The sequence below is a fragment of the Xenopus tropicalis genome, chromosome 1 (assembly GCF_000004195.4).
Source record: "Xenopus tropicalis strain Nigerian chromosome 1, UCB_Xtro_10.0, whole genome shotgun sequence".
Taxonomy (NCBI): Eukaryota; Metazoa; Chordata; class Amphibia; order Anura; family Pipidae; genus Xenopus; species Xenopus tropicalis.
In genome coordinates, this window is record NC_030677.2 from 124,067,017 (window position 1) to 124,094,699 (window position 27,683).

The 27,683-nt window shown below is 38.0% G+C and overlaps 1 protein-coding gene across 1 annotated transcript in view; it reads left to right on the top strand.

Annotated features, from left to right (window-relative positions):
* ttc39b (tetratricopeptide repeat domain 39B) overlaps positions 1-19,290 on the top strand; it is a gene marked incomplete at its 5' end in the record, with an annotated part of 57,660 nt that extends 38,370 nt beyond the window's left edge. Inside the window, 16 exon segments of the mRNA NM_001016802.2 lie at positions 1,377-1,508; positions 1,899-1,975; positions 3,497-3,564; positions 8,620-8,684; positions 8,774-8,882; positions 9,681-9,746; positions 10,701-10,809; positions 11,007-11,074; positions 11,332-11,391; positions 12,306-12,467; positions 13,161-13,252; positions 14,011-14,131; positions 15,467-15,578; positions 16,852-16,969; positions 17,637-17,753; positions 18,869-19,290. Of these exon segments, the coding sequence (NP_001016802.1) occupies positions 1,377-1,508; positions 1,899-1,975; positions 3,497-3,564; positions 8,620-8,684; positions 8,774-8,882; positions 9,681-9,746; positions 10,701-10,809; positions 11,007-11,074; positions 11,332-11,391; positions 12,306-12,467; positions 13,161-13,252; positions 14,011-14,131; positions 15,467-15,578; positions 16,852-16,969; positions 17,637-17,753; positions 18,869-18,977 (1,585 nt within the window). The 3' untranslated portion in view covers positions 18,978-19,290.
* Between the last annotated feature and the right edge of the window lie 8,393 nt (positions 19,291-27,683).

Here is a 27,683-nt window from a genome sequence, read left to right on the forward strand (position 1 = left end):
ACTGGGAACACTAGCAAAGATTCAAGATTTTAAGTAACCATTTCTGAATGTATGAATGTATTTCTTTCTTATCGATCTTATAACATTATCTTATAACATTATCTATCTTACAAAATATTTGACTATTATTTTGACTATCAGAACTTACAGGGCCCCATAATACTTGGAGGCCTATTTACTAATTTTCGAAGTAGAGACAAAAAAAAAAAAAAAATCACCAAAAAAAAAAAAAAGCACACAAATAACAGTCACACCAAATTGAATGGGTGCATATTTATTAAAAACTTAAATCTAAAATAACTTGATCAGCTATAAATGAGGGGAAAAAATGGATCTACCATCGCTCAAAAAAATTTAAAAAACTCAAATTGAAAATATTGCTTCAATTTTACCTAGGTCAACTCCCATTGAATCTTACATGAACTCCAAACCTTTTACATACCAAATTTACCAGCGACGTAACTTGGTCTCGCAGGGCCCCCTGCAGAAAAATCTTTTGAGAGGGCCCAGTGCAACCAGTCCCTCCTCCCACAGCCCCTACCACTCCACTATATTTAAGGTAGAAGGTAGAATTGGGATAAATAAGAATGTTAATAAATCAGCCCCTGAGACTTCTGCTTACCTGAATTAGTCCTGTCTGGTCATGCTCTTATCGGCCCAAACTGTGTCGGACTGGGATGCCAGGGGTCCACAAGAAAACCTTAGATCATGGGCCCACTCTCAAAAATATTTTTCAGTCTCTCTATTTTCTTAGTTTTTTTGTTTTTTTTATCTTTAAATACTATAATCTATTCTTCTATATATTTAGTTGCTTTGTTCCCAAAAAATGACCAGGAATTAGGTCAAATGGCTAGATGCAGGATGGCCCACTGACACCTGGGCGCACTGGGAATTTTCCTGGTATCCCTGTGGGCCAGTCCAAATGGCCCTCTTCCACCCATTTCTGTGTAGTAAAGTTTTATTATGCTTATGTTCATCTGTAATTAAAAATGAAATGGAAAGAGACAGGAGGTATAGTTACAGGGGAGGGACCTTAAACACATGGCCCCTCGTTCTTTCTTGGAACAATTTTGAAGTCACTGATCTGTTTGTTTGTCAGAGGCCTAAAGAAAAAAAACAGCACCTTGTATCCCAACTAAGATACTTGATCTCAGCTAAGATATAATTAATCCTTACTGAAAACAATCCTATTGGGTTTGTTTAATGTTTAAATAATTTTTTCGTAGACGACATATGGTGAAAAATATTCAAATTACGGGTCTCATACCTCTGTGTGTGTGTGTGTGTGTGTGTGTGTATTTGTATAAAGCATTTCCTATTTTCTACACTTGATTTGTTTACAAAACAGCCTGAGACTGTGTTTTTGCTTTATGTAGGGCAAAAGAGAGCATATACCATGCTCTTGGTTACAGCACTATCTTAGTTATGCAGTCAGCTATGACCTTCGAGCCACAGGATGTCCAGATGGGAATTAGTACAATGAAGGAAGCATTACAGACTTGTCAAAGGTAATGCCTTAAAAATTATTGATCCATATTTATTAGTCTGTAGTATAATTACATAAGTCTGGTATTTCCACGTAAAAGGAAAACTGGACATTCTGAACAAAAACAGATAATTTATATTCTTGCAAGAGTCCTATCATAGAATCTTATCCAATTGGTGTATACTTATCAGTAAATATTCTACATTGCTTTTCCCCTAAAATCTACAGTATGTAGATGTATAAATGAGGCAATATTATGTGTTTAAACCAGTTTGAAACCAAAGTGAAAATCAGAACTGCATGCTGTGAAATTAAATGTCTGTTTGCACTGCTTCATTAAAATAACATTTTAGCTATGGAGTTGGGACACGTTGAATTTCTCATTATTCTTTTTTTATTCTATATTCCACAGGTTCAGAAAGAGAACTACAGTTGTTGAGTCACTCTCTAATCTGGTATCAAAGCAGTCAGGGGACCAGTTAACTGAAGGTATTGGCAGATCACACAACATAGTCTATGTGGTGTTTTCTAGATGACTGCAAAATGCAACACAGCTTTACTTATTGATGAAAGTTGCAAACAAACATATCCTATGCTCCAGTATACACATTTTTTGCAGTTTTCCAGCTCCAAAATCACAAAGGGAATAAATAACAACAAAAAAACTCTGTAAAAAGTGGCATAAAATAAATAGCATATTTATAAAGCTCTTTTTGTTCTACTTGTGAATAAACCAATACATCATGGCCACAGAAATAATAAATTTTACAGAGCTAATCATAGTATTTATAAAGATGTGTTCAGAATGAACAGCAGCTTTTCATATATAATATAACCATTCAAAAAGTGTCTGCACTCCGTCTGGTGCAGTTTTGGGTGCACCAGGTGGGTCAACACGCTGGCAACATCAGGGGATGACACATAAGAATGACCTAGGTTGTCACAAGCTGTGCCATGAGTGTGACTTTTTAAACACTGTTCTTACACACACAGCTTTTTGGGTGATTGGACAAGGCAAGATTTGTTGGCTGCAGCTTACCACAGGCAACAAATCTTCTGAAAATGACTTGCCATAGTACAATATTACTATTGTCGCAAGAAAAACATATTACTCATGGCATTCTGGCTAAATCATAGGAAATTGCCTCCCTTCGCATATCTACTGTGCAGCTTTAAAAATTATGTTTAGGACAGCATAAGCATGCTCATATATTCCTCTACTGGAGTCACTGTAGGCCCCCATTATAATCTGATCATCCGGTTCCCAGGGCCAACATCATCCCTATAAGGTCCAGTGTGTTAGAGAAATTATGTTAAAGCAAATTAACAATGCAATCCCGAAAGAAAATAATACCAAGACACACTGGCATTGATCTTTCTCCATCAGGTTAAACTGGCCATACATAGAGCAAATAGATAATGTATGAATATAGTATGTATATAGCTCATGTTAAGAGCTATAAATGGAAAACATAATTTGCTGATGACCTCTACTGGCTCCTGCATGTGGTTACAAGCAAACCAAGGACATGTGCACATCTATTTGATTGCAGTTTTTAGCCAGCTGGTAGAATTAATGGATTGTTTTTAATTCACATGGGTCCAACTGTCAGCAGGATCATGGGTATTAGAGACAATATGCAGGTGATTTCTCTAGTGAATCCATGCTCTGTCCCTTAAAATTTTAAAACTGTTCTGGCAGCCAGAATTCCAATGCTTTACCACCAATTGCTAATTATCAAGTCCTGTCATAGATCTACCATGGACCCGATAAGAGAGATTAATTTTAATTTTTACTTTAGATGAATAGTGGTAAAACTGTTGAGGTTGAATGACATGCCTATTAGAGTAAACTGTACTAGTGCAGATTTAAAGCTACTACTAAATGATCTCTCACCTTTTATACAAATATAAATAGATAATTATAACAAAAGTTTCTTTAAATTAGCCTTTGTTTTAGCTTTTGTCCCATCTAACTCTGTTCTTTACCATTGTCAATGTTCCCCTCAGAGGAGATGCACGCTGAGATCTGCTATGCAGAGTGTCTTTTACAGAAGGCTACGCTGACATTTGTTCAGGTAATCAACATAGGAAAGTAGCCACCTCTATCAATTCCCTCTAAACATGTGACAAAGATTAATTTACTAGACATAACAAATGATTAAACGTTACATAAGCAGTCATTTATGGTTAAAACTGGTTCAGTAAAATATTAGTCACTGACCTTACCAAAGGCTGACATTCATGCAAAAATTAAAGTGGCAGATTAACCTTCAGTGCAGGGCTGTTCTTGCCATGAAGCCAGATGAGAACTGCGCCTCAGGCAGGTTACCAGAAGTGGCAAAATGGCACCTCTGTTAACTTTGCACAGGAAAATACAATAATGTGTCTCAGAGAGCTCAACTGGGAATTGCCCGATTCATTTACTACAGATATAGATCTCTACTTTTTCATGGCTCAGAGTCAGGAAAGTGACCTTATTCTAGGAAGGTGCAGAATAGCTTTGTTAGAATGTTTCATGTAAGGGCCAGTTATGCCAGAAATCCTCTATGTATGTTTTTTTTTTAACAAATTCTTTTTATTGGTTTTCCAATATATAGGGTTGGGATACAGAAGGAAAGAGGGGGGGGGGGGGGGGAATACAGCCATTGTTGAGTTTTCCACTTTATTATACAGAACATATAAATTTATTCACATATGTACTTCAAGGTAGGTCATTTGAGTCAATGAGCATCTAGCCAGCCTCCCCAGATTCTATCGAATTTGTTTGGTTGGCCCCTAGCTTCATATGTAAGCTTAATTAGCGGAAGCATTTTATTGACCAAATCTACCCACGCAGTCTTCCGGGGGGGTAGAGGGGCCATCCAATGCATGATTAGCACTTTTTTAGCATAATATAATAGTGATCTTGTCAAAATTCTGGCATAGTTAGTTGGGACAAGGTCATCCACAAGACCTATTAGGCATATTTCTGGCTGTAGTAGGGGAGGGAGGGCCAATGTATCTATCATATATCTAGTAATTTTCACCCAATACCTGCTGATGATGGGACATGCCCATACCATATGCCAGTATGATCCATCCACTCCTCCGCATCTTTTACAAATAGGGGCTGGTATTTGGCCCATGCGAAATAGTCTATTCGGGGTATAATAAGTTCTGAGTGTGAATTTGTGTTGGATCAATCTATCTCTGGTACAAATCAGAAACTTATATAGATTCTCAGTAATTTCTTCCCACTGGTCTGGCCTTAGGCTTGGTATGTCACTTTGCCATTTAGTATATGCTGATTGGAATGGAGCTGGGCCGTTGGATATTATTTGTGTGTAAATATGGGAAATCATTTTGCTGGGATCTTCCCTTCTTAGTAATAAAAGTAGTGGTGGTTCCTTAAGGGTCAGGTCTGCTGCCCCGAATTGGGCTCTGACTGTATGTCTCAGCTGCAAGTATCTATACATAGGCAGTTGCGGCATGCTTATTTTTTCCCTAAGCTCCACCATGTTAATAAACTTATTTTGGAAATATGTCTCCTAGGTATTTAACTTTCTTTGGTGCCCAGAACCATATAGCCTCCGATTGGTAAAAGTGTTGTAAATTTGAGTTTTTCCACAGTGGTAGGGAGGGAGATATAATTGGGAACGTAATTTTTGCGAGCTTTGTTGCTGCTTGCCAGGCGGCAACTGGTGCTTTCATACAGGGAGGTAGGAGTGGATGGTCTTTAGGTTTCCTAAGTAAATAGTTGCCCAGTGTTGGCCTGGAGTACCACATTACGATTTTCCAGGTCTTGAGAGAACCACCAATTTGTATAGCTGAGCTGGGCCGCTAGATAATAAAAGAAAAGGTTCGGGAGGCTCAGTCCTCCTTTATCATAGGGGGCTGTTAACGTAGCGAATGAGACCCTTGGTACCTTGTTTCCCCAGAGAAAGGGGCGCATCTGCGCCTGAATTGCATCACAAAAAGGTATTATAGTCGGTGCATTGTGGAAGGTATATAGGTATTTGGGGAGAAAAATCATTTTGATTACATTTATCCTTCCCCACAAGGTGAGGGGGAGAAATGCCCAGTGTGTTAGGGATATAGCCAGTTGTGTATTTATGGGGGTGATATTCAGGGGAATAAATTGTTCTGGGTCCAGGTGAATGTTTATTCCCAGATACTTAAATGTGCTGACCCATTGTAACCGGGGGTCTGCAGCTTGGTTTGGCGTCAATGTGGGTTCTAAGGGAAATATAACTGATTTGGCCCAGTTTATACAAAGACCCGAGAATTCAGTAAAGCGGGAAAAGATTTCCAATATACCTGTTAGAGAGGGCCCTGGATCTGCCAGGTAAAGCAATACATCATCAGCGTATAGGGATATTTTCTCTTCGATCTGGCCGTATCTTAGCCCTACTACCTGTTTAGAGTGCCTGATTTGTATCGCCAGTGGTTCTATTGCCAGTGCGAATAGTAGAGGGGATAGGGGACACCCCTGCCTAGTCCCTCTCGTCAGAGAGAATCTTGGTGAAATAAAATTGTTTGCTTGTACACTGGCTGTGGGGTTGGTGTATAGTAGTTTGATCCATTTTATAAAGTTTCCCCCGAAACCAAATTTTTCTAAGATTCCCCATAAATATGGCCACTCAACTGAGTCAAAAGCTTTCTCAGAATCCAGGGATACTACTATCCTGGATCCTGAGTTGTCATGTGGGACTTGCAGATTGTAATATAGTCTCCTTAGGTTCACATCTGTGGATCTATGGGGCATAAAGCCCGTTTGGTCTGGATGTATAACTTGGGTAATCACCGTTTTGAGTCTAGTTGTCAGAACTTTTGCCAATATTTTGGCGTCAACATTAATTAGTGAGATGGGTCTATATGACCCGCATTGTTCTGGCGGTTTCCCCTCTTTGTGTATTAAGACTATGAGGGCATTAGCAAATGAAGGTGGGAGGCTGTTTTGTTCTGCTGATTGTTCAAATGTTTCGCACTCTATGTATGTTTAAATATTTTATCTGTCCAGCATCTGCCAATGTAATGTCTTAATGGTATCAACAATACTATTAATAAAAGACAGACTTTCATCCTGAAAGTGAATAGCCCATATACATGACTCACTGTAACCTAGGGGCTTGCCTTTATTAAAAGTGACTGAATTTTTTTTCAAGTGATCTGGAAGCCTTCTAATGCAAGTGCACAATTTTTACAAAGATCCAGTCGCTAGATAGTGTCTGTGTTTATATACAGTATATATGTTTTATTTCTTTAAAGGAGACAGTCATTTTGGCATTTTTCTGCCAATAGATTTGCCACATTAGTGCCACCTAGAACAATATATTTATTCTGCAGAAACCATAACCCCATTACCAAACGGCTTTAGAAGCTTTCTCCGTTTGCTTAAGATAGCAGCTGCTATTTTTTTATGTAACTTCCTGCCTGGAGTCTAGCCATTATAGCTCAGATCACACATTCCTAAGGGAGGGTGCAGACTCTGGCCACGGGAATTAAGGATGTTTCTGAGAGAGGAAGTCCGACACTGGAACATCATGTTTACAAAATAAGAGACAAGAAATCCTGTGTTTCTTTTGATAGAGGACTCAGTGCAGCATTACTAAAAAAGCTTTTCTGATAAAGCTTACTTAGTTTTTACCTTTCCTTCTCCTTTAATGTCATTCCATCATAATTTCAATAATTCTGCAATTTTTCAATAACCTGATGCCTGTCTGTACTGACTGTTAGTGTCAGATTGCCTTTTTAGAATTCTTTTGAATAACAAATGATTGTAGTCTCATTTTTGTTTTTACTACATTTTATAGTTAGTTAAGAAGTCAGGTAGCATTAATGTTTTAGGGCAGTGTTTTTCAACCTTTTTTGGGCAAAGGCACACTTGTTTCATGAAAAAAATCACGAGGCACACCACCATTAGAAAATGTTAAAAAATTTAACTCTGTGCCCAGCAGCAGTGCCCCCCTAGTACACTGGTGCCCAGCAGCAGTGCCCCCCTAGTACATTGGTGCCAAGAGCAGTGCCCCCTAGTACATTGGTGCCCAGCAGCAGTGCCCCCCTAGTACATTGGTGCCAAGAGCAGTGCCCCCCTAGTACATTGGTGCCAAGAGCAGTGCCCCCCTAGTACATTGGTGCCCAGCAGCAGTGCCCCCCAGTACATTGGTGCCAAGAGCCAGCCCCCCTAGTACATTGGTGCCCAGCAGCAGTGCCCCCATAAGTCAGTGTGCCCCCCCTAATACATTGGTGCCCAGCAGCATTTTACTTCTGCTCTTCGGCGGCTTCAGCAGCATCTTCCCCTCACGCGCGCCGCCTCTGCCCTTTCATAACGTTGCGCCCTGTGCGTACTGACGTCACCCGTACACACGGGGCGCAACCAATGACAGGGCCCGGATTTTTTTTTCGAAAGTAAAAATTGCGGCCCTGCCTACGGCACACCAGGCAACATCTCGCGGCACACTAGTGTGCCGCGGAACAGTGGTTGAAAAACGCTGTTTTAGGGTACATTGAGTCACATCATTTTTAACTTCTCAATGACTGAAGTCATTGGCTGGGCTAAATAATCACATGTCCCCTATCTGCTTATCCTGCCCTGCCTACCTTGAACAAATGAGAACCCCCAAAGGATGTATCTAGGGACTTCTAATTGAAATGGTTTTGTCACTGGTTCCCAGAGTAGAGAAAGTAAGCTAATGTCTCATGCTGATAGCTCCTGTGCCTTAAGCAATTGACTTCAGAGACACCTTCTGTCATTGAACACACAAATCCCAAAAATGCACACTTTTTGGGTCAGAACCACTTATCACTGTGTATATGCACTGAAACTGGCCCATGTATACAGTGAGAGGCAAATCTCATTAAAACCAATGGCATATGGACCACAGAACAGAAATCTCAATAGAAATGTGCATTAAAAGGCACTCCAGAAGTAAGCATGGTATCTGGCATTGGTTGGTATAGTAGTTATTTCCTTGTATTCTTGTAAGATGTTTGTATTTTATTACTATACTAAAAACCTGTTTTCTAGGTTTTCAGATGTAATAACATTGATATTAACACATCACTGTGACTGAACATGAAAAAGAGACATGCAAAATTAAAAACCACTGAAATATGCAGTCACTTATCACAAATGATTTTGTTTTTTCCAGGATGAAAACATGATTAACTTTATCAAGGGTGGAATGAAAATCAGGACAAGTTACCAAATATACAAGTAGGTTAAAGTCAGTGTTTTTGGCTGTGATTAACATTACAAAAAAGATACATTTGCATTTAATTTTAATTTACTTTTTTCCCTTAAAGGGAGTGCCATCAACTATACAGTCTAGCAGTAACTCAGGGCAAAACGTGTAGTGACACACACCACCAATTTGAAGGGGGCGTCAAACTAGGAATTGGTGCATTTAACCTGGTAAGATACACATTGTACATTTCTGTCTAGATAGAAATAAGAAGATATTACATGAAACATACTGAACATGTCAATCCAACTTTATCCAACTGGTGTGCAGTACAGTCTACAACTGGTCATTAATGTTCTCTCGTGGGACATGGTGAAAAAATATAATAATCCCTCTTGATTTTCTCATCATTTAAAAAGTCCCACGAATGATGCTTTATTTTTTAAAACATTTTTTTGTTCTTTAAGATGATTTACACGTTCCTATTTGTCTTTAGGAAGGTTCTATTGAGGTGCAGCACATATTGCATTTAAATTAAACTGCCCTGGTACCTGGATTTTTTAGAGTTGTTCCTGATTTTAAGCGATCTGGTCACTCTATCATTATCATGCAGTTTTGCATGCTGGCTCCCTAAATTGTTTAGGTGTTATTCAAATTCCCCACCCACGTATTGTATAAATATCACTGAATGCCAGCACTCACGTGAAGTAGAACAAACAGAGAGCCTGAATGCAGTCCAACAGTATATATATTCCAATTATATATATATATATATATATATATATATATATATATATATATATATATATATATATATATATATATATATATATATATATACACATATACAGATATGGGATTCTTTATCAGGAAACCCGTTATCCAGAAAGTTCTGTGCATTATGGATAAAAGGTCCCATACCTGTATATGTATAAATACTGTATGTGTATATTGTAAATGCAATTTAGCCAGGGTCAATTTTGCCTAACCTTTATATTCTGTTTCTTTATGAATTTTTCCCACCACAGATGCTTTCCCTTTTGCCTTCAAGGGTTCTCAGACTTCTGGAATTCATTGGATTTTCAGGCAACAGGGTAACTTCTTAATCATATTTGCTATATAATGAAAACAACATATTTGATAAGATTCTGTTGTTGAATTGGTTCTCTTTTATTAAAAAAAATGTGTGTGTGTGTATATATAAAGGATAATGTACCTTCTATAAGTTTAACCTCTCCAAAATCAGATGTTCTGATATATTCTATAATTCTGAGCAGGTTGTAATGACTAAATTAAAAGCTAATGGCACTTTACCTCTGCCCATACCAGCTGCCCCTGACAAAAAAAATATATACATTTTGTACTTCTTTATATAGAAGTGGATAGGTCAGAATAACTACAAAATTGTTTAGATTGTGTAGGTGGTGTGCACAAATTCACAACTCAAACTAATTTTCCAGCAAGCTTTTGCCATGTCTGTTCATATAGCTGGCTGGAAATCTGTAGTTTTGGCATCATAACACAGCTGACTTTAGCAATGCAGCTATTAACAATGGCCAAATAGGAAGGCATTATTGGGTTGTCTATAGCTAATATAAGTCTTTTTAGTCTTCACAACAAATACCGTTAAGGCTAATGTTACACTATGTGGAGAAAAAGCCAATTCAGCCCCTTGTTTAGTAACTGGCAAGAACACGAACTGCCTGTCATTGCATGCGCTGAGCGGATTTTGGCCAGAAGATCATCATGTACCAATATAATAACTACTGTGGCAGGATCTTTGGTTACAAGCATATTGGGAATCTTAGCCAAAAACCATTACAGGGCTGCTGGGTTTTCAGAAAAAGCAAAGAGAAACAGCATTGTTAGTAAAACAAAATACACTGCCCAATCTGAGCACAAAATTGATGTTCTTTTAGTACTTTCTGATACTGCTCTACTTTAACTATACTCAAAATATTTTTTGTTATGATTAGTAGTTTATTTTTAATAAATGCTCAAATGATTGCCATTCCATGCAATGTTCATATTTGTTTTGTGTCTATTAGGAATTTGGCCTTTCTCAGCTACGTGAAGGGGCATCTGGCAATAGTATACGAGCAATATTATGTGTCCTAACCCTCTTATTCTACCATACCTATATTTCAACAATACTTGGTAAATATTTCCCACTCTTGATTTTTTGTACACACTTAGTTAAATATAGTTTGTCATGTGCAATGCTAGCTTTCTAGTGTTTCAAATTTGTGTATGTACCATTGACATTTTTTTCTCTTTAAAAAAAAATGTGTGTGAATACACAAGACATGTATAATATATAGCTTCATTAAATTGCTGACTTTGCTGTACTTCAGGTACAGGGGAAGCCAATCTTGAAGAAGCAGAAGCGCTACTTGAACCCTACCTCAAAAAATTTCCCAACGTATGTGGTCTGATCTTCTCAGCTTTGCTAATGATTGGTTAATTTGACTATTTTAATTACTAATAACACCCCTTGTTTACTTATATTATTGATTTGGGTAATATTAGTAGAATGGGAGAAATAAAATGTAATATCCACAGAGCATCTTTTAGCCATTGGTGTATTTATATAGGTTGTACAATATTATTATAATCTATTACATTAGAATATAGGTTTCTTGATAAACATTTGAGGGTATTTTCTGCTTTGCTTTTCAGGGATCTATAATCCTGTTTTATGCTGCCAGGATAGACATACTCAAAGGACGTTTTGAACAGGTAAGTAAATCAGTCTTTTGGCATTTCTGTCTCATTATTACAGGTTGTTTCTTAATCTTGTTTTAAGGGGAAACATTTTATACAGCAGACATTTTAGAGAAAGGCTTAAGACATAAAATAATAATATTCAGCTAACCAAAGCAAAAAAAAAAAAAAACACAAAAAACAATCATTATAACATTATTGTTTTGGAATATTCAACGTCCAGCCCTCCAGCGGTTGCTACAAACTAAAAAACTACAAACGCCTTAATAGCCTAAAAGCACTAAAGTAGGCAGAGGAAATGCTGCAATCTCCAATCTCTGACTTTTCAGGCACAGAGTTGTGTGATATGCAAATCAGCAGCTGCTTGAGAACACCCACATTGTCCTTCCCTTTTGTAAGTAACTTTGAATATACTGCTGATGTTGATCCCTCTCTTAAAAAACCAGGGCCCAACCATCTGGGCATGTGTGGCCATAGTTAATAGTTGTCCAAAGACTGGCAGATAAAAGCTGCAGACTGAGTCGGCAGCTTCTTAGCTCATGTATGGTCTGCTTTACAATTATACCATGCTAATTACTGCCATTACAGAGGCCTAGCAGGCTCTTTACACCGAGACACTTCCATTAACCTACCTGCTAATTTCAACCAGAATGATTAGCACAGTGAACATTTTTATGAGAAATAATTGAGTGAGCCATTCTGTTCATGTAACTACCCTCAAACCTGAAATCTGTTGGTATACCAAATATTTTTCTACATCAGTATTCTACTGTATTGGTATTCTACATCAGTAGTCTCGGGTATATTTTAGAAAAAATAATAAATCCGCAGTAGAGGTCTGTTTCTTTGCAATATGGTTAGTTTGGGGGCACCTTAAGAATGTTTAAAACTTGGAATGATATTTTTACTGTCTTTCTTTTAATATGCAGGCTCAGGAGACATTCCAGAAATGCATTGTTTCTCAACAAGAGTGGAAGCAGATCCACCATCTTTGTTACTGGGAGCTAATGTGGTGCCATTCTTTCCAGCAAGATTGGCTTCAGGCATATCGCTATGCAGATTTGCTCTGCAAAGAAAGCAAATGGTCTAAGGTATGCATAACAAGGTTCATACAATTTTTAAAGCAGTGTGTTTTGAATGTAGCCTGAATGTGGAGATTTCTTTTTATTCTCAACCTCTTATGTATAAGACAAACACAAATCTGATGTTGTATATACCTGTTATATTAACTATAGGTTCATTAAATAGGTGAGGTCAGGGGGTTGACTGTAAGGAGTGTGTGCACCCCACCCCCTCTGGCCCCACTTGCTCCCTAGAACAAGCTTTTTCCTGTAGCTGTCATTTCACCGCATGATGTGCCCACATATTTAAAATGTGTGTAGCTCTAGTAGGCTCCTAGAAATAAATGTATATAATCAATGTTTAATGTGGTTCTATAAAACTAACAATTTATTTTAGATCTTCTACTCCCATATATACCTTCATATCAAGCAGACACAATGCTTTTATGTGTACAATGTATATTCAATGTCTGCATTATTCTCTGTATTACTGACCGTTTTAAAAGTTTTTGTATATAACCCCATATCCCCATTGTGGTGTATGCACAATTCTTACATCTTGTCTACAGCATAAGATTATTGTTTTAGCCAGGAGTATGCAATTGATAATGCTGCAGGTGTTTTGTCTCCTCTGTTTTGCTGAAACAACATATTTCATCAGTAATCTGTTCATTGTGCTCCTTCCCAACATTAATTCTGGTGTCTAAAATTTACTCATTTTAGGCGACATATGTGTTTCAAAAGGCAGCAATCCTGAGCATGCTTCCAGATGACGTGGTTAAAACAACAGGAGAGGATATTGTAGCTTTGTTCAGGTAAGGATAACGCATGCCGAATGTGGAAAGTACAGGGCACAAGATTTATGTACTTGATTATATTACAAATATCCTACCTTGATTTTAAGAAACCCTAATGGGCAACTACAGTAGGTCAACTGCAAATGGGATGTTGCATATTTTTTACTAGTCACACGGTCTTTACAAAGATACATTCCTTCTTAGAGGGATATTCTTTAAAGTATGACAGGGCAGGGTTGTCCAGCTCGTGGCCTGGAGACTCGATACAACTCTCCAGCTGAGGTAAAATTCAGTCACCTACATATTTAAATCTCTTTGCCACTACCACATGTTATAGATATTTAATTTAAATCCCAGGACAAGGGACAAGAACCACTGTGGCAACATTAAGCAGCTACTGTATGGCACATTTTGTTTGCACTAATGTGCAAGACAAAAAATACAAATATATGTGTATATAATATGTTGGATCAACATAAATATAATGTATTGTTGTATGTTGTTTATATGCACACAAATATATAATATTATGATCTGTTAGTCCCATTCTTTTGTTTTGACCCTATTTTTTTAATCAGAAGAATATGAGGAAAATATTTGTGCAGAAGGTCATTTAAACACTATTTGCTACATTCTGCCCTGTCCTTGTAAATGTATGTATTTATTTATATAGCGCTTATGTACGCAGCACTGTACAGCAGCAAATGAAAATGTTTTACATTGATTGCTTATGGCATGAAAGTTTTGCTTTTCCTTACTAAAGTTACATTTTTAAGGCAAGTGGAGGGTTTGAAACAAAGGATTGCAGGAAAGTCCATCCCGACAGAAAAATTTGCAGTGCGGAAGTCCCGACGATATGCCTCTGACAATCCTGTGAAATTGACACTGCCTGCACTGGTAAGATGCTGTGCTAAGCTTTATGTACATATTCTTATTTGATTTTAGGGATGTGGGCTTCCTAAATGTGCAAATCTAGCAAGATATCTATCAATGCACTGTCCATGTTCTAGGCTGACATGAGATTTTTGGGTCCTGTATTAGCCAGTAGTTAGTGTATACTCTTTGATTAAAAGTTACCCGTGTGGCACCTTGCAATGTAAGGCATTAAAAGATGCATAAGATTTGATTTAATGGCACCACTAACACTAGTGCATGGATATGTGAACCTTCACCTTGATACCTCTCCCCACCACCTGTGCACCAACTCTGGTGCTCAAATGACCTACCTGGGGCTTCCACATCCTGACCTGTAGCCCTTATGACTCTCTGCCTAGGCCTTTGTACTTCCTACTTGCATAGGTGTTGAAAACATCCCAATACCCTCTACACTTCCACCTAAATTCAACATGCCCAAAAATCTACAGTCTGCCACATGTGCTCTCATGCACCACAGCCCCTGGCCAAAGAAAAAATTGTCATCTTCTCATCTTCTGGATCAATTTGTAGAGAGTTTTGTGGCAACCTAATTTCATTTATATTGGCTTTTCTGTATTTGTTATGCACACCAGTTGCCACCTTTTTGTTGCTTTCATGCTTTTTTCTCTGATAAGTTAATAAGAATTTGCATAGCTAGAGCGTAATTAAAGTTGCCACATTAATATATAACAATGTGAATGAATATGCCAATCAGTATTTCTGTGCTGCACAGATACTATCTCCGATCTGCAAGAAAAGCTGTACTTAATATTGATTTTCTATATCTGTATGTGCTTAATATAATGATCCTTTGTCATTTACTGTTGGCTGTCTCCATATCTGCAAGCCAAGCATCCTAAGATATACAGGATATCTCTATGCGCAGCAACACACATTCTTTCTAACCCTTCTCCATCAACTCTAGAAAATGTACCCCTTCAAAAATTCCTGCAATAAAATGACTTCTGCATCCTCATTTTACAGAGTCAACTCCTTTACCGGTTAAAACAGGGTTAGTTTTAGGAGAGGGCATTTGTACTGTGACAGTATCCTTGTAAAAGAAACAAAAACATATTCTCACATCGTTAAGTGTTATTTATTTACATCCAGGATGTCCAGCCACCAGCTCTACTCCTAGAATCTCCATCCGACTCCCAACAGCCAAATGCTTTTTGCTGTCAGAAATTACCAAGGCATTTCTCCTTTTCTTTACTCTTTATGTTTGTGGTCCCCAAGCGAACAACTTGTTGACATTTTTCTTTAAGGAATTGTGACATTTTGTTGGCTGCTTGTGTTTAATTTGTTTTTATTTTGCAGGAAATGGTGTATGTATGGAATGGATTCACAATAGTGGGTAAAAGGCCTGACCTTACAGAAAATGTGTTAGTTACCATCGAAAAAGCAGAAGTTGCTTTACAAAGTGAGAAAAGTAAGTTAACTTTCTCTGGCCTCCCAGATGGCCTTAAGTGACATTCATTCATTCATTCTTGTATATTCTAGTTCATTAAACTATGTTAGGCAGAGGTCAATGTTTGATAAATCTTTTAGATCAGATCAGTTTATTTAATTTCCTGACAAAACATCTTTTAAGATGAACAACATGGACCCTTTAATTTGTTTATGGGAAACTTGAACCCTTTAATTTCTTTCTTTATGAAATTGTAAAGTTTTGGTAGATTATTGTTGCTAAAATAAACTAATTCATTCAAATTAGTTACAGGAACATTATCTGGAGGAATAATTTTCTGTGTCAGAACCCTACCCTATAATTATAAGAATCTTTCATCTCAGTGGGGGTGGTGCTAATTAAATAAAGAAGTTTTTGTTACAGAGGATTGTTTATAGATTCATTTAAAGGTAACCATACAAGGGCCAACTCGTATGGCACTGTAGTCCAATGCATGGATACCATATGAAGACCTATACACATTTATGGTCTTATTTGTATTTTTTGTATGACCTTCCCTGTCAATTTTGGGTCAGATATTGGTTCGGAAGTTTTGTAAAATCATATCCTTAGTACATAAAACAGGGAATATGTGATTGTTTCAATGTATGTGCTTTATAGATCCTTGGGGTCATTTACAAAAAGTTCACAGTGGGGAAAAAAAGGCTGTAATTGTCAGTTTGTTTGCACTTTACTCCCTGCGCTTTGCTCCCAATATACAGTACTGACTGGCACATAGGTATACCCTATCCACCCCCTAACTTGCACATCATTCAGGCCAACAAGTTAAGGAGTAGTAGGGGGTGCAGGACATAATAGAGCCCTATACTTATCGCTTGCCAAAGTGCTTTAGCATAATTTACCTTTTAAGACTAGGGTGCAGAGCACATATTCTTCTTCATGATTAATCACAAACTAAGTATTTTGGTGCTCGCATTTTCATTGTTAAAGGTAATTAAAACACCCAGTATGCCAAAACTTTTAACGGGCATCTCTTATAATTAATGTCAAGAGATAGTTGCACTGAAGAAACACATACTTCCTGTCTTAATGATTTGGAGAATGAGCAATAGGTTTGAAACCCTGAGTTTTATTTGTTTGGTGTTCCTGTACTACCTCAGTCAGGTTCTAATTTCATTAGATATCGGTCTCTGTCCTCACACCTCATTTAAACCCACTTTAGATAAACGCTTTTTATTGTTTAAGGTGTATATAAATAAAGGATAATAAATAATAACTTCATATTCTATTACAGATCCATCAGAATACCATCCCGATGACCTGTGTCTTGTTCAGTTGCTGAAGGGTGTTTGTTTGAAACACCTGGGTAGATTATTACAGGCAGAACTTTGTTTTAATCAAGTGATACAGAGGCAAGTGACTAAATCTAAATGTAAAACATCAGTATGTATAGATGTATCTATTGGTAAGCCTCTTTTATTTTGATGAGATTTCTGGAACTTTCCAGGCACCCAAAAGCACTATCTTTTTTTTTTTTAAATTTGTTAGAACAGGTTGACATCTGGGGAGAAGGAAGTTTAGAAACAGAATCAAGAGCAGGCTTGGAAGCTGATACTGGGCAATGCAGAAGCTTCCATACAGTGGACACTTAGCATGACAGAAGCCCTTTTCAATGGAACAGGCTGGTGAGGTGCCACTGGAAAAACAACATACTGGGAGGCTGGTACAAATTTCCATTGGAAAGCTTCCTCAGGCAGAATATGGTGTCAGTCCCTTGACCACTGGGGATATAATGCTGCTGTTTAAACAGAATGTGAACTTCCTCCTGTTTAACTGGGGGTGCCATAAAAATACCTTGAAGTAGCCAAAATAAACCCTTTTTTCTTTTATACACACATTATACTGGGCAGAAGGGCACAATAACTGCACTTGTATTACAGTATTTTACACACTATTCTCGAGGATTTCCTTAAATTTGAACACTTTAACTGTGACATGCTTCCATTTGTTTTCTGGATGGGGTGGGCTTTTCTTCTTAAATAATAATGTTTTGATAATTTTCTTTTCTCTGGTTGACAGTGAAAAGAGGGTGAAGTACGACCACTACTTGCTTCCATTCACATTTTATGAATTAGGACTCCTTTATAAAGATCAAGGGGACAGAGACAAAGCCATACGTTACATAGAAACGGCAAAGTAAGTTTTCCTAAGAAAAATTACTAAATCTACATACTGTATATTACGGTGTATATTACCGATACTACCAGTATTTGGTAATTACAAATGATTAAAAAAATCCATATTAGTGATTAGTTTCCATTTTACTGTTTATGTATAAATACATATATAATGAGAAATAATGACACTTTAATTAATGTATACAGTTTTCAAACGCTACCAAGTGCAGTACTTTGTATGCATGCTGATTTTGTGTTATATGACTCTATAAGCAGTGCTCCTCTGCTGGACTATATGTGTTTCCTATGCGCTAACTTTAGTGTAATTCATACGCAACATTAAGCAATGGAAAAATTCTCAATACAATATCTCCCAACATACCCAATAAAAAAAAACTCGGCCACCCCTGATCCACCTTGGCCAAGTCCAATTATACCTTTATAAATACAGTAGAGCTGTTTGCTTTAGAGGAGAAATACTACCCCCCCCCCTCTAGTCGAAAAGCCCCCTTAACTGGCCTGCATAGACCCCCTCACCTCTACCTTTTTGCATAGTGTATAACTTTAAAAACTGGCCCTACTGAAAAACCCAACCTAAAAAGCAGAGCAGTGCAGCAGCGTACCTGGGTGCCATCTTCCTTTCATTCAGATATGCTTCGGGTCTCTCCGCCAATATGGACCATGCTTGAGCATGAGCAGTTGGGCCTAGCTGGAAATCTGCTTTGACAGAACTTTGTCCATTAATTGGCTGATATGACCTAACATATATGTTTGCCCTTTGTTTGTTTGTGTGCACCATGTATCGCATGATCCCAGGGCTGGCTGTTAGTACTTAAAATGAAATTTTTTTAGTTAGGATTGCCCATTGGCACATGCTACTAAAGTATTCCTTTATGAAAATAGTTTATTTAGATAAAAGAAGGTTTTACGTATGCAATATATTTTTATACATTGTTTGGGATATAGCACTCCTTTAATTCACCCCAAAATGTTTTTAACTGAGATTAAATGTTTTTAATTGGCCCAGTATCCAATAAGATCATTAGAACAAATCATGACATAATTTTGGCTCAGAATGCTGGACTTGGCTACACCTTAAATATCCATAGTTAACCAGTAAATCTCTTGTTACAGGAGCAACTACAAAGACTATTCCCTGGAGTCCAGACTACATTTCAGAATCCACGCAGCGCTCAGTAGTTTAAAAGGCTCACCAGTTTCAACTCCTTCAACTCCACAATAACCATTGAACATCTTAAATTCAAAAATAATCATCTTTGATAAAGAGGAGAAACCAAACTTATAATAATTTTAATGTAATGTTTTCCTGTGTGATTTTTTTTTCGTGTCACATGTAGCTGTTATTCTCCAGTGGTGACTGTACTATCGCAGCATATAGAAATTTATATCTATGTTCTATACGTTAAAGAGAGAGAGAGAGAGAGATAAATATATATATATATTTTGTTTCATGACAAAAAAAAATACATTTATGCTGGTTCTGACTTAAAAGACTATATTTCAGACATTTCCTGATGCAATAAAGTCAGATAAAAGAAAAATATACTTATGTTGTCTCTAAATGGGTAATTAGTAGCTATCCTTCCTCTAGTGTTGAGAAATATTTCAAATAATTTAGCAAATTGTATTAATTTAGAACCATCAGCCTGGCTCCTTGAGGTGCTCCTGGATACCGCATGGGAGGAAAATGAAACTTTTTAAAGTAAAAAATGGTGAAAAAACAGCAACTGAAAAATACCATTATTTCTATACTAAAACAGTTACAATTAAAAGTTTTCGGAAACTGAAATACCCTATTTAAGGTGCATATACACTACACTACACCTACACTACACTACACTGGTCATTTGTAAATGCAAGTGTAGCTGCACTCCAGCAATTTTCCCATCAGGTAGTTGTGTGCTAAAGGAGAAGAAAAGGTAACAACCAAGTAAGATTTATCAGAAAGGTTTATGTAAATACAGCCATAAGTACTCACAAAAAAACTGCAAAAGTTTTCCTCTATCAAAAGAAACACAGGATTTCTTTTCTTTTGTGTTTATACATGTTCTTCTGTATCAGAGTTCCTCTCAGAAAAATCCTTCAGGGCACGACAGGAGTCTGCTTAGTTTGCTCCTTTCTCTCCTCCTCCCCCTCCTATCTCCCCCTCCCAACTGTGCTATGTAATCTGAGCTACCAGCAGCAGGAATCTACTGTGACCAAACTAAAATGGCAGCTGGTGTCTTAAACAAACAGATGGAGCTTCTAGGGCTGTTTACTCAGGCATGATAAAACTGTGTACATAATAAATAAGGAATTGTAGCTATTGTGACTAATCTATTGGCAATAAAGTGCCAAAATGCCTTTCCTTCTTCTTTAAATCCTATTTATTTGTCAAAATGCACTTCTGTATAGTTGCGCTTTCTTCTGCACAGTCACCACTGCCTCATTTTCAGAATTGAGCACTGATGCGCCTATTAATACAGAGAAACATATATACATAAATATATGCCCCCCCCCACAACGTACACATGCGCATCCTTCTTTTCACTCACTTGTAGGGCACTGGGGATAGGCCCTATGCCACCCTAGACCCGGGCCTTTGTGACCTTGCCACAAATCTTGGCCTGGTTGCCAATGAGCCCCAAAATATGAGGAATATACTGTGCATATGGCCCATATATTTATAGATTCAAACCAGACCAGCTGTTGCTTTAGTGACAAGAATGGAAAAGAGGATGGCGGAGCAAGTACTCTGTTTGCTCTGCTGTATTTTCTACTAAGACCCCATTTAGAGGGGGGGTACTAAACATAGTATTGTATAGGAAGGAGTTCACAGTTCACTTTCCAGGTCCTGTCTATCTACTTACCAATGTAGATGAGTAAGGGCATAATTGATAGGATAGCAATATAGAGTACAAAGCCCTGAATATGCCCTTGCACTGTTTGCTTATGGGAAGGTCATTACAGGATTATGGGAAGGCCATCTCCCATAGACTCCATTTTAATCAAATAATTCAATATTTTAAAGCATCTTATTGGGTTTTTGTAACATTTAAATGATTTTTAGTAGACAAACTATGGAGATCCAAATTACGGGAAGACCCCCTTATCTTAAAAAACCCAGGTCCCAAGCATTCTCGATAGCAGGTCCCATACCTGTATACACAAAGGTGAAAAGGAAGAAGAAAAAGCAGAAGGAAATTGACAACAAAAAAAGAACCAACTAGCGAGGACAGGAAAACTAACAAAAGTTAGTGAAACATAGTAAGCAGAAGTGGCATCACCATGTCTGAATAAAACTAAAAGGACAAAAACTACGAAGAGCTAATGCAAGAAAACAGCAGAGAAAGAAAATGACAAAAAGAAAGACAAATCTGTAATATTTGTATATATATAGTTTTTGGACCTCTCCATATCTGGGGTGATTGCATCCAGGACTGCCCCACACTGGTCCTGATGGTTGTGGTGGTGACATTGTTAGGGGTGGCAAGTAGACCATGAAAAACACTAATAAAAACCTTGTCATTTAAAAGCTGTTGAGGTCATGTACAAGCCAGTGGGAACAACAACATTCTGTATTTAATTCATGGTTTTAGAGGGTATTTTTTTCATTTGTAAGTCCACAAAGATTTGTGGAAAAACTTTTCATTTGTTCTTTTCGTGGTTTTTCAATCCTGATCTTTTCATAAGTGGTTTTAGTGGAAATACGTTTATATGTGTTTCAAAACTTCTTAAACCATGTAAATGAGAATGTTGATATACAGTGGTGTGAAAAACTATTTGCCCCCTTCCTGATATCTTATTCTTTTGCATGTTTATCACACTTAAATGTTTCTGATCATCAAACACATTTAACTATTAGTCAAAGATAACACAAGTAAACACAAAATGCAGTTTTTAAATTAGGGTTTTTATTTAGGGAGAAAAAAAATCCAAACCTACATGGCCCTGTGTGAAAAAGTAATTCCCCCCTGAATCTAATAACTGGTTGGCCCACCCTTACCAGCAATAACTGCAATCAAGCGTTTGCGATAACTTGCAACGAGTCTTTTACAGCACTCTGGAGGAATTTTGGCCCACTCATCTTTGCAGAATTGTTGTAATTCAGCTTTATTTGAGGGTTTTCTAGCATGAACCGCCTTTTTAAGGTCATGCCACAACATCTCAATAGGATTCAGGTCAGGACTTTGACTAGGCCACTCCAAAGTCTTCATTTTGTTTTTCTTCAGCCATTCAGAGGTGGATTTGCTGGTGTGTTTTGGGTCATTGTCCTGCTGCAGCACCCAAGATCGCTTCAGCTTGAGTTGACAAACAGATGGCCAGACATTCTCCTTCAGGATTTTTTGGTAGACAGTAGAATTCATGGTTCCATCTATCACAGCAAGCCTTCCAGGTCCTGAAGCAGCAAAACAACCCCAGACCATCACACTACCACCACCATATTTTACTGTTGGTATGATGTTCTTTTTCTGAAATGCTGTGTTACTTTTACGCCAGATGTAACGGGACACGCACCTTCCAAAAAGTTCAACTTTTGTCTCGTCGGTCCACAAGGTATTTTCGTCTTGGCAATCGTTGAGATGTTTTTTAGCAAAATTGAGACAAGCCTTAATGTTCTTTTTGCTTAAAAGTGGTTTGCGCCTTGGAAATCTGCCATGCAGGCCGTTTTTGCCCAGTCTCTTTCTTATGGTGGAGTCGTGAACACTGACCTTAATTGAGGCAAGTGCGGCCTGCAGTTCTTTAGATGTTGTCCTGGGGTCTTTTGTGGCCTCTCGGATGAGTTGTCTCTGCGCTCTTGGGGTAATTTTGGTCGGCCGGCCACTCCTAGGAAGGTTCACCACTGTTCCATGTTTTTGCCATTTGTGGATAATGGCTCTCACTGTGGTTCACTGGAGTCCCAAAGCTTTAGAAATGGCTTTATAACCTTTACCAGACTGATAGATCTCAATTACTTTTGTTCTCATTTGTTACTGAATTTCTTTGGATCTTGGCATGATGTCTAGCTTTTGAGGTGCTTTTGGTCTACTTCTCTGTGTCAGGTAGCTCCTATTTAAGTGATTTCTTGATTGAAACAGGTGTGGCAGTAATCAGGCCTGGGGGTGACTACAGAAATTGAACTCAGGTGTGATAAACCACAGTTAAGTTATTTTTTAACAAGGGGGGCAATCACTTTTTCACACAGGGCCATGTAGATTTGGAGTTTTTTTTTCTCCCTTAATAACGTAAACCTTCATTTAAAAACTGCATTTTGTGTTCAACTATGTTATCTCTGACTAATAGTTTTTGATGAGCAGAAACATTTAAGTGTGACAAACATGCAAAAGAATAAGAAATCAGGAAGGGGGCAAATAGTTTTTCACACCACTGTATCTGCTGCTTAGATTTGCCAGCTTACTTATATTTTCATGGCAATAAGCAACATTTTACTAGCCAGGATGGTAAAAAACTGCCAGGTGGCAATGTGCCTGGAGTGTCCGTGCCCATTGACTTATATGTGGTGGAGCTTCTATTCCATTACTCATTCCTTTCACATTGTCATGTGTTACAAATCCTACCAAGTCCTTTTATTTCAGCTGCTTCTATGGCTCCACCTGTGGCCCTAAGCTTGAATTCATCCATAACTCTGAACCGCCAAAGACATTCAGTGGATTTTATATGAAAATGATGGGTGGTTTAGCAAAAGCTGGGTGGCTGCAGCTTAACTATCTCCAAAATTATTTATCAGGCCTTTCATTGCTGAACCACCAGTTCTAGTGAAAACAAACCTTAAGGTTATAGTGTATGATGACAATGTTTTCTAAATGTGGGAACAGTTTGGCGATGGCCTTTCCTGTTATCCCCTTGCACAAAGCAAGGTCCATACAGAATGGGTTTGCTAAGACGGCAGAACTTGAGATGCACAGAGCCCTGACTGCAACCCAGCTGGACACCTGTGGGATTAATAGGAAGCTGATGTGAGCCAGACTCCATCCTTAGCCTCAGTACCAAATGTCAATAAGGCTCCTGTTACTTTCTGGCCTCTCACTGGTATACATACATTTATAATGTCTTTAAAGTGTGCATCAAACTCATTTGGACATGGACACATTGTGAAACATTCAACTGCATTTGACATAGATGTAATATTTTTACTGCATTTACAATGAACCTGAATGCCATTGCCTTATAATAATTACTGGACCCCCATTGGACATGTACTTAAGGTTTTTAAAGGGGTTGTTCACCTTTAAATTAACTCTAAGGGGCACATTTATTAAAGTACGACGGGTACGAAATACAAAAAATTCTCATTTGGTCATACTGTGCGTATTTTCTGCACCATTTTCATACTTTGCGACAAAATTTGTACAACAAAATCGTATTGTCGTGCTGAGTACGAAAGTTTCGGATTCATTCAAGCTTCGTTATCGTGACTTTCCTTGGGCCAGGTTGGAGCTGCAGAGTGCCATTGAGTCCTATGGGAGACTTCCAAGATCATGGACAGAAGGATCAAAGTCAGAAAGGTTTCCCGCCATTTACGATCGTTCGATACAAAAAATGTGTGACTTTCGGATCGCCAATACAATGTTATCGTGACTATTCTGATTTTTTTGTAAGCATTTTCGTGATATTTTCAATCATCAGAAATGATCGTATCTAATCCGAATTTTTCCTATTTCGGGATGCGAACTCGTACTTGCATGAATGTGCCCCCAAGTATGATGACATTGCTATTCTGAGACAATTTACAATTTCATTTTTTTTTTGTTTGTGGTTTTTCAGCTGTTTAGCTTTTTGTTCGGCACTTACATTGTTACATAGGGTTGAAAAAAGACCAGAGTCCATCAATTTCAACCCTTCCAAGTAAACCCAGCACACACAACCTATACTGACCTATCTATACACTCATATACATAAACTATATATACAACCACTAATACTAACTGTAGATATTAGTATCACAATAGCCTTGGATATTCTGATTGTTCAAGAACTCATCCAGGCCCCTCTTAAAGGCATTAACAGAATCTGCCATTACCACATCACTAGGAAGGGCATTCCACAACCTCACTGCCCTCACCGTGAAAAACCACCTACGCTGCTTCAAATGGAAGCTCCGTTCCTCTAATCTAAAGGGGTGACCTCTGGTGATTGTTTTTACGAGTAAAAAGAACATCCCCTATCTGCCTATAATCCCCTCTAATGTATTAAAAAGCAAGGACTGACCCCTGTGGGTGACTGCTGTCCAGATTGGATTTTTAGCAGCTATCTGGTTGTAATAGTTTTTTAGCTGCCAGGGTCAGTGAACAATTGCAAAGTTGCTAGGAATAGGACATTCTATAACATATTAATGTGGCTATGTAATAAAAGGCACTAAGTTTGCCCAGGAGCAGGAACTGATAGCAACCAATGAGCAGGTAGCATTTACTAATCACCTGTTTAAAAGCAAACATCTTATTGGTTGCTATGAGTTACCTTTTATTAAATATGGGGATGTAAGTTAACTTAAAGGTAAACATGGCAATAAGAATGCTAGATTTATGTCTAGGGCTTATAATCTTATTACCAATGGACTTCTGGTACAGTTACACCAGCGTGACATTGCAGAGAAATAGAGCATGCTTTATCAGGGTCAAGCCATTTTTATTATGGCAACAGCACACTCATAATATATTTATTACCCTCATAATATATTTCATCCCCTGTCCCTTAGGAAATATACCCTCAATGCCAGCTACAATAAAATTGTTGCAAAACACCTATCAGTATGCACCTACTAATGGTGGAAGAAAATCATTCCACCTGCAATGCCAACCACTAGATGGCAGACATGTCACATCCTAAACACATAAACATAGAGCGCTGATATGTTATTTGAGGTAACAAGTCACTTTTACAGGCAGGGTTTTGGAAGTCCAAACTAATCTACTTGACTGGAGGATGTGAGCAAAACTAAGATTTTACAAAATTAATTGTTAACCAAATTCACAGTTACAACAGGATATAGTTGGGAGACAATGGGGGTTGAGGGCCCTAGAGGGCAATCTAGAAATTATGTAGATCAAAAAAGTAATGATCCAGAAGAGCAGGAGCTCCTGTATACAATCTAATGGGAGAGAAAAATAAACATTAAGCATGAATGATTTTCCCTTCGAGCGTAGTTAATATTTTGCAAACACATAGCTACCCAACCACCTACAGAAAACAAATGACATAATTTTTCATTTGCACCAGCATCCAGCGTATGTAATAAAATGACATTGGAAAAGCAGTTATTTTGTGCTAAAGTCACCATTAAACTGGCCTTGCAAAATGCAATTTTTGAAATCATTGTATTACATAGCACCCTAAAAATGAGACTTAGATTTCATAAATGCCAAAGTCAATAGCCTCCACTCTCCAGAGACAGTACATATTAAAACACTTATATGCAATAAAGATTGGTGCTTTGCGTCCCCAACTTTTTAGATTTTTATAACAGGGCATGGTTAAAGCACTACACAGTGTCATTTACTTGCCAAGATAGGAATTTTATAAAAGAAAAACAAATCCTGTAAAAACTATACACTAAACTGAGCTACCAGTGAAACATGTCAGTGCGTAATTAGTTGGAGCCGGACCTCCCAGCGGGTCCCCTGCTCCCTGCCTGCAGGTAGGAAAGCCACTGGGGAGGGTACAATTCTTTACTATGGAGGAAGCAGGCCCTCCGAACCAAGCCCCCCTGTGGGGTCTGACTGTTCCTGTATAGTTACACCAGTGAATCGTGTAGCAGTAATACTGCACTTACTATATTATATTGTTGATATTTAAGGTAGAGGTCAGGCACTTGTGTATAGCCTGGGTGCAGTACTCATTACAAAGCAAATGTACAGTCCAATAGTACCACTCTCACAGGACTTAATCGGCTTTAGGGTTTTTATTAAACTTGAATTGACGTTTCGGCTGTATTTCCAGCCCCTCTCAATGTTGATATTTAAAGGAGAAGGAAAGGTAAAAACTAAGTAAGCTTTATCAGAAAGGTCTATGTAAATACAGTCATAAGCACTCAAAGAAATGCTGTCCTCTATCAAAAGAAAACAGGATTTCTTGTCTCCTTTTTTCCTGTGCCAGAGTCTGCGCAGCTCTCTACTCTATCCCCTCTCCTGCTCCCCCCTCCCATAAGAATGTTAAGAAATCCCCCCCTCCCTTAGGAATGTGGATCTGAGCCATTCAGCAGGAAGCTTCCTCATAGTCTTACAAACTGGGCATGTACAAGGGTCTTGGTCTTGGTGCAGGAGTGAGGCATTATGGGAATTTTGTTTACAGAGCTCAGCGTTTCTTTTTCCTATGAGGCTTCTGATTGTCTGAACTATAATGGGGAGACTTAAGGGCACTATTGAGAGAAATGAAGGTATGCCTGCAGCTTGAGATTAACTCTTTATTAGCCTTTCCTTCTCCTTTAAGAATATAAATATGTATAGATAAGAATATAGATAAGTATAAAAGCATAAAATGCAACAAAAAAGAAAAAAAATATCTCTGCTTTATCCTCACCATTGCAATAATATAGGACTAAGCATAGTCTTGTTGAGTGCTGAAACATTTTTTTCTTCCACACACACCACACTAGAAAGCGCAGTCATCATGGTTCTAAATATATAATTGACAGTTTGGGAAGCAGAAAAAAAATCAAGAATGTGAAACAGAGGAGCTGGGACAGATGCTACAGAAGCTTTGGCAAGTAGTTGGTGTGGAAACAAGGAGCACATGTAAATTGGGGTGATCTACTTTGGATGGAGGCATCATTGCAGGAGAGACTGGTGCATAAGACTGTGCCATAAGCTGATGACCCACTATCACTGATATTCTAGCAGTTGTCCACTAATATAAAGGTGTCGGCACACTGTTTTCTGTCAATGCACAGGCTCCAATAATTCAGTATTGAAGGGAACATGCATTTATCACCAATACTGCACTGCCTTTCATT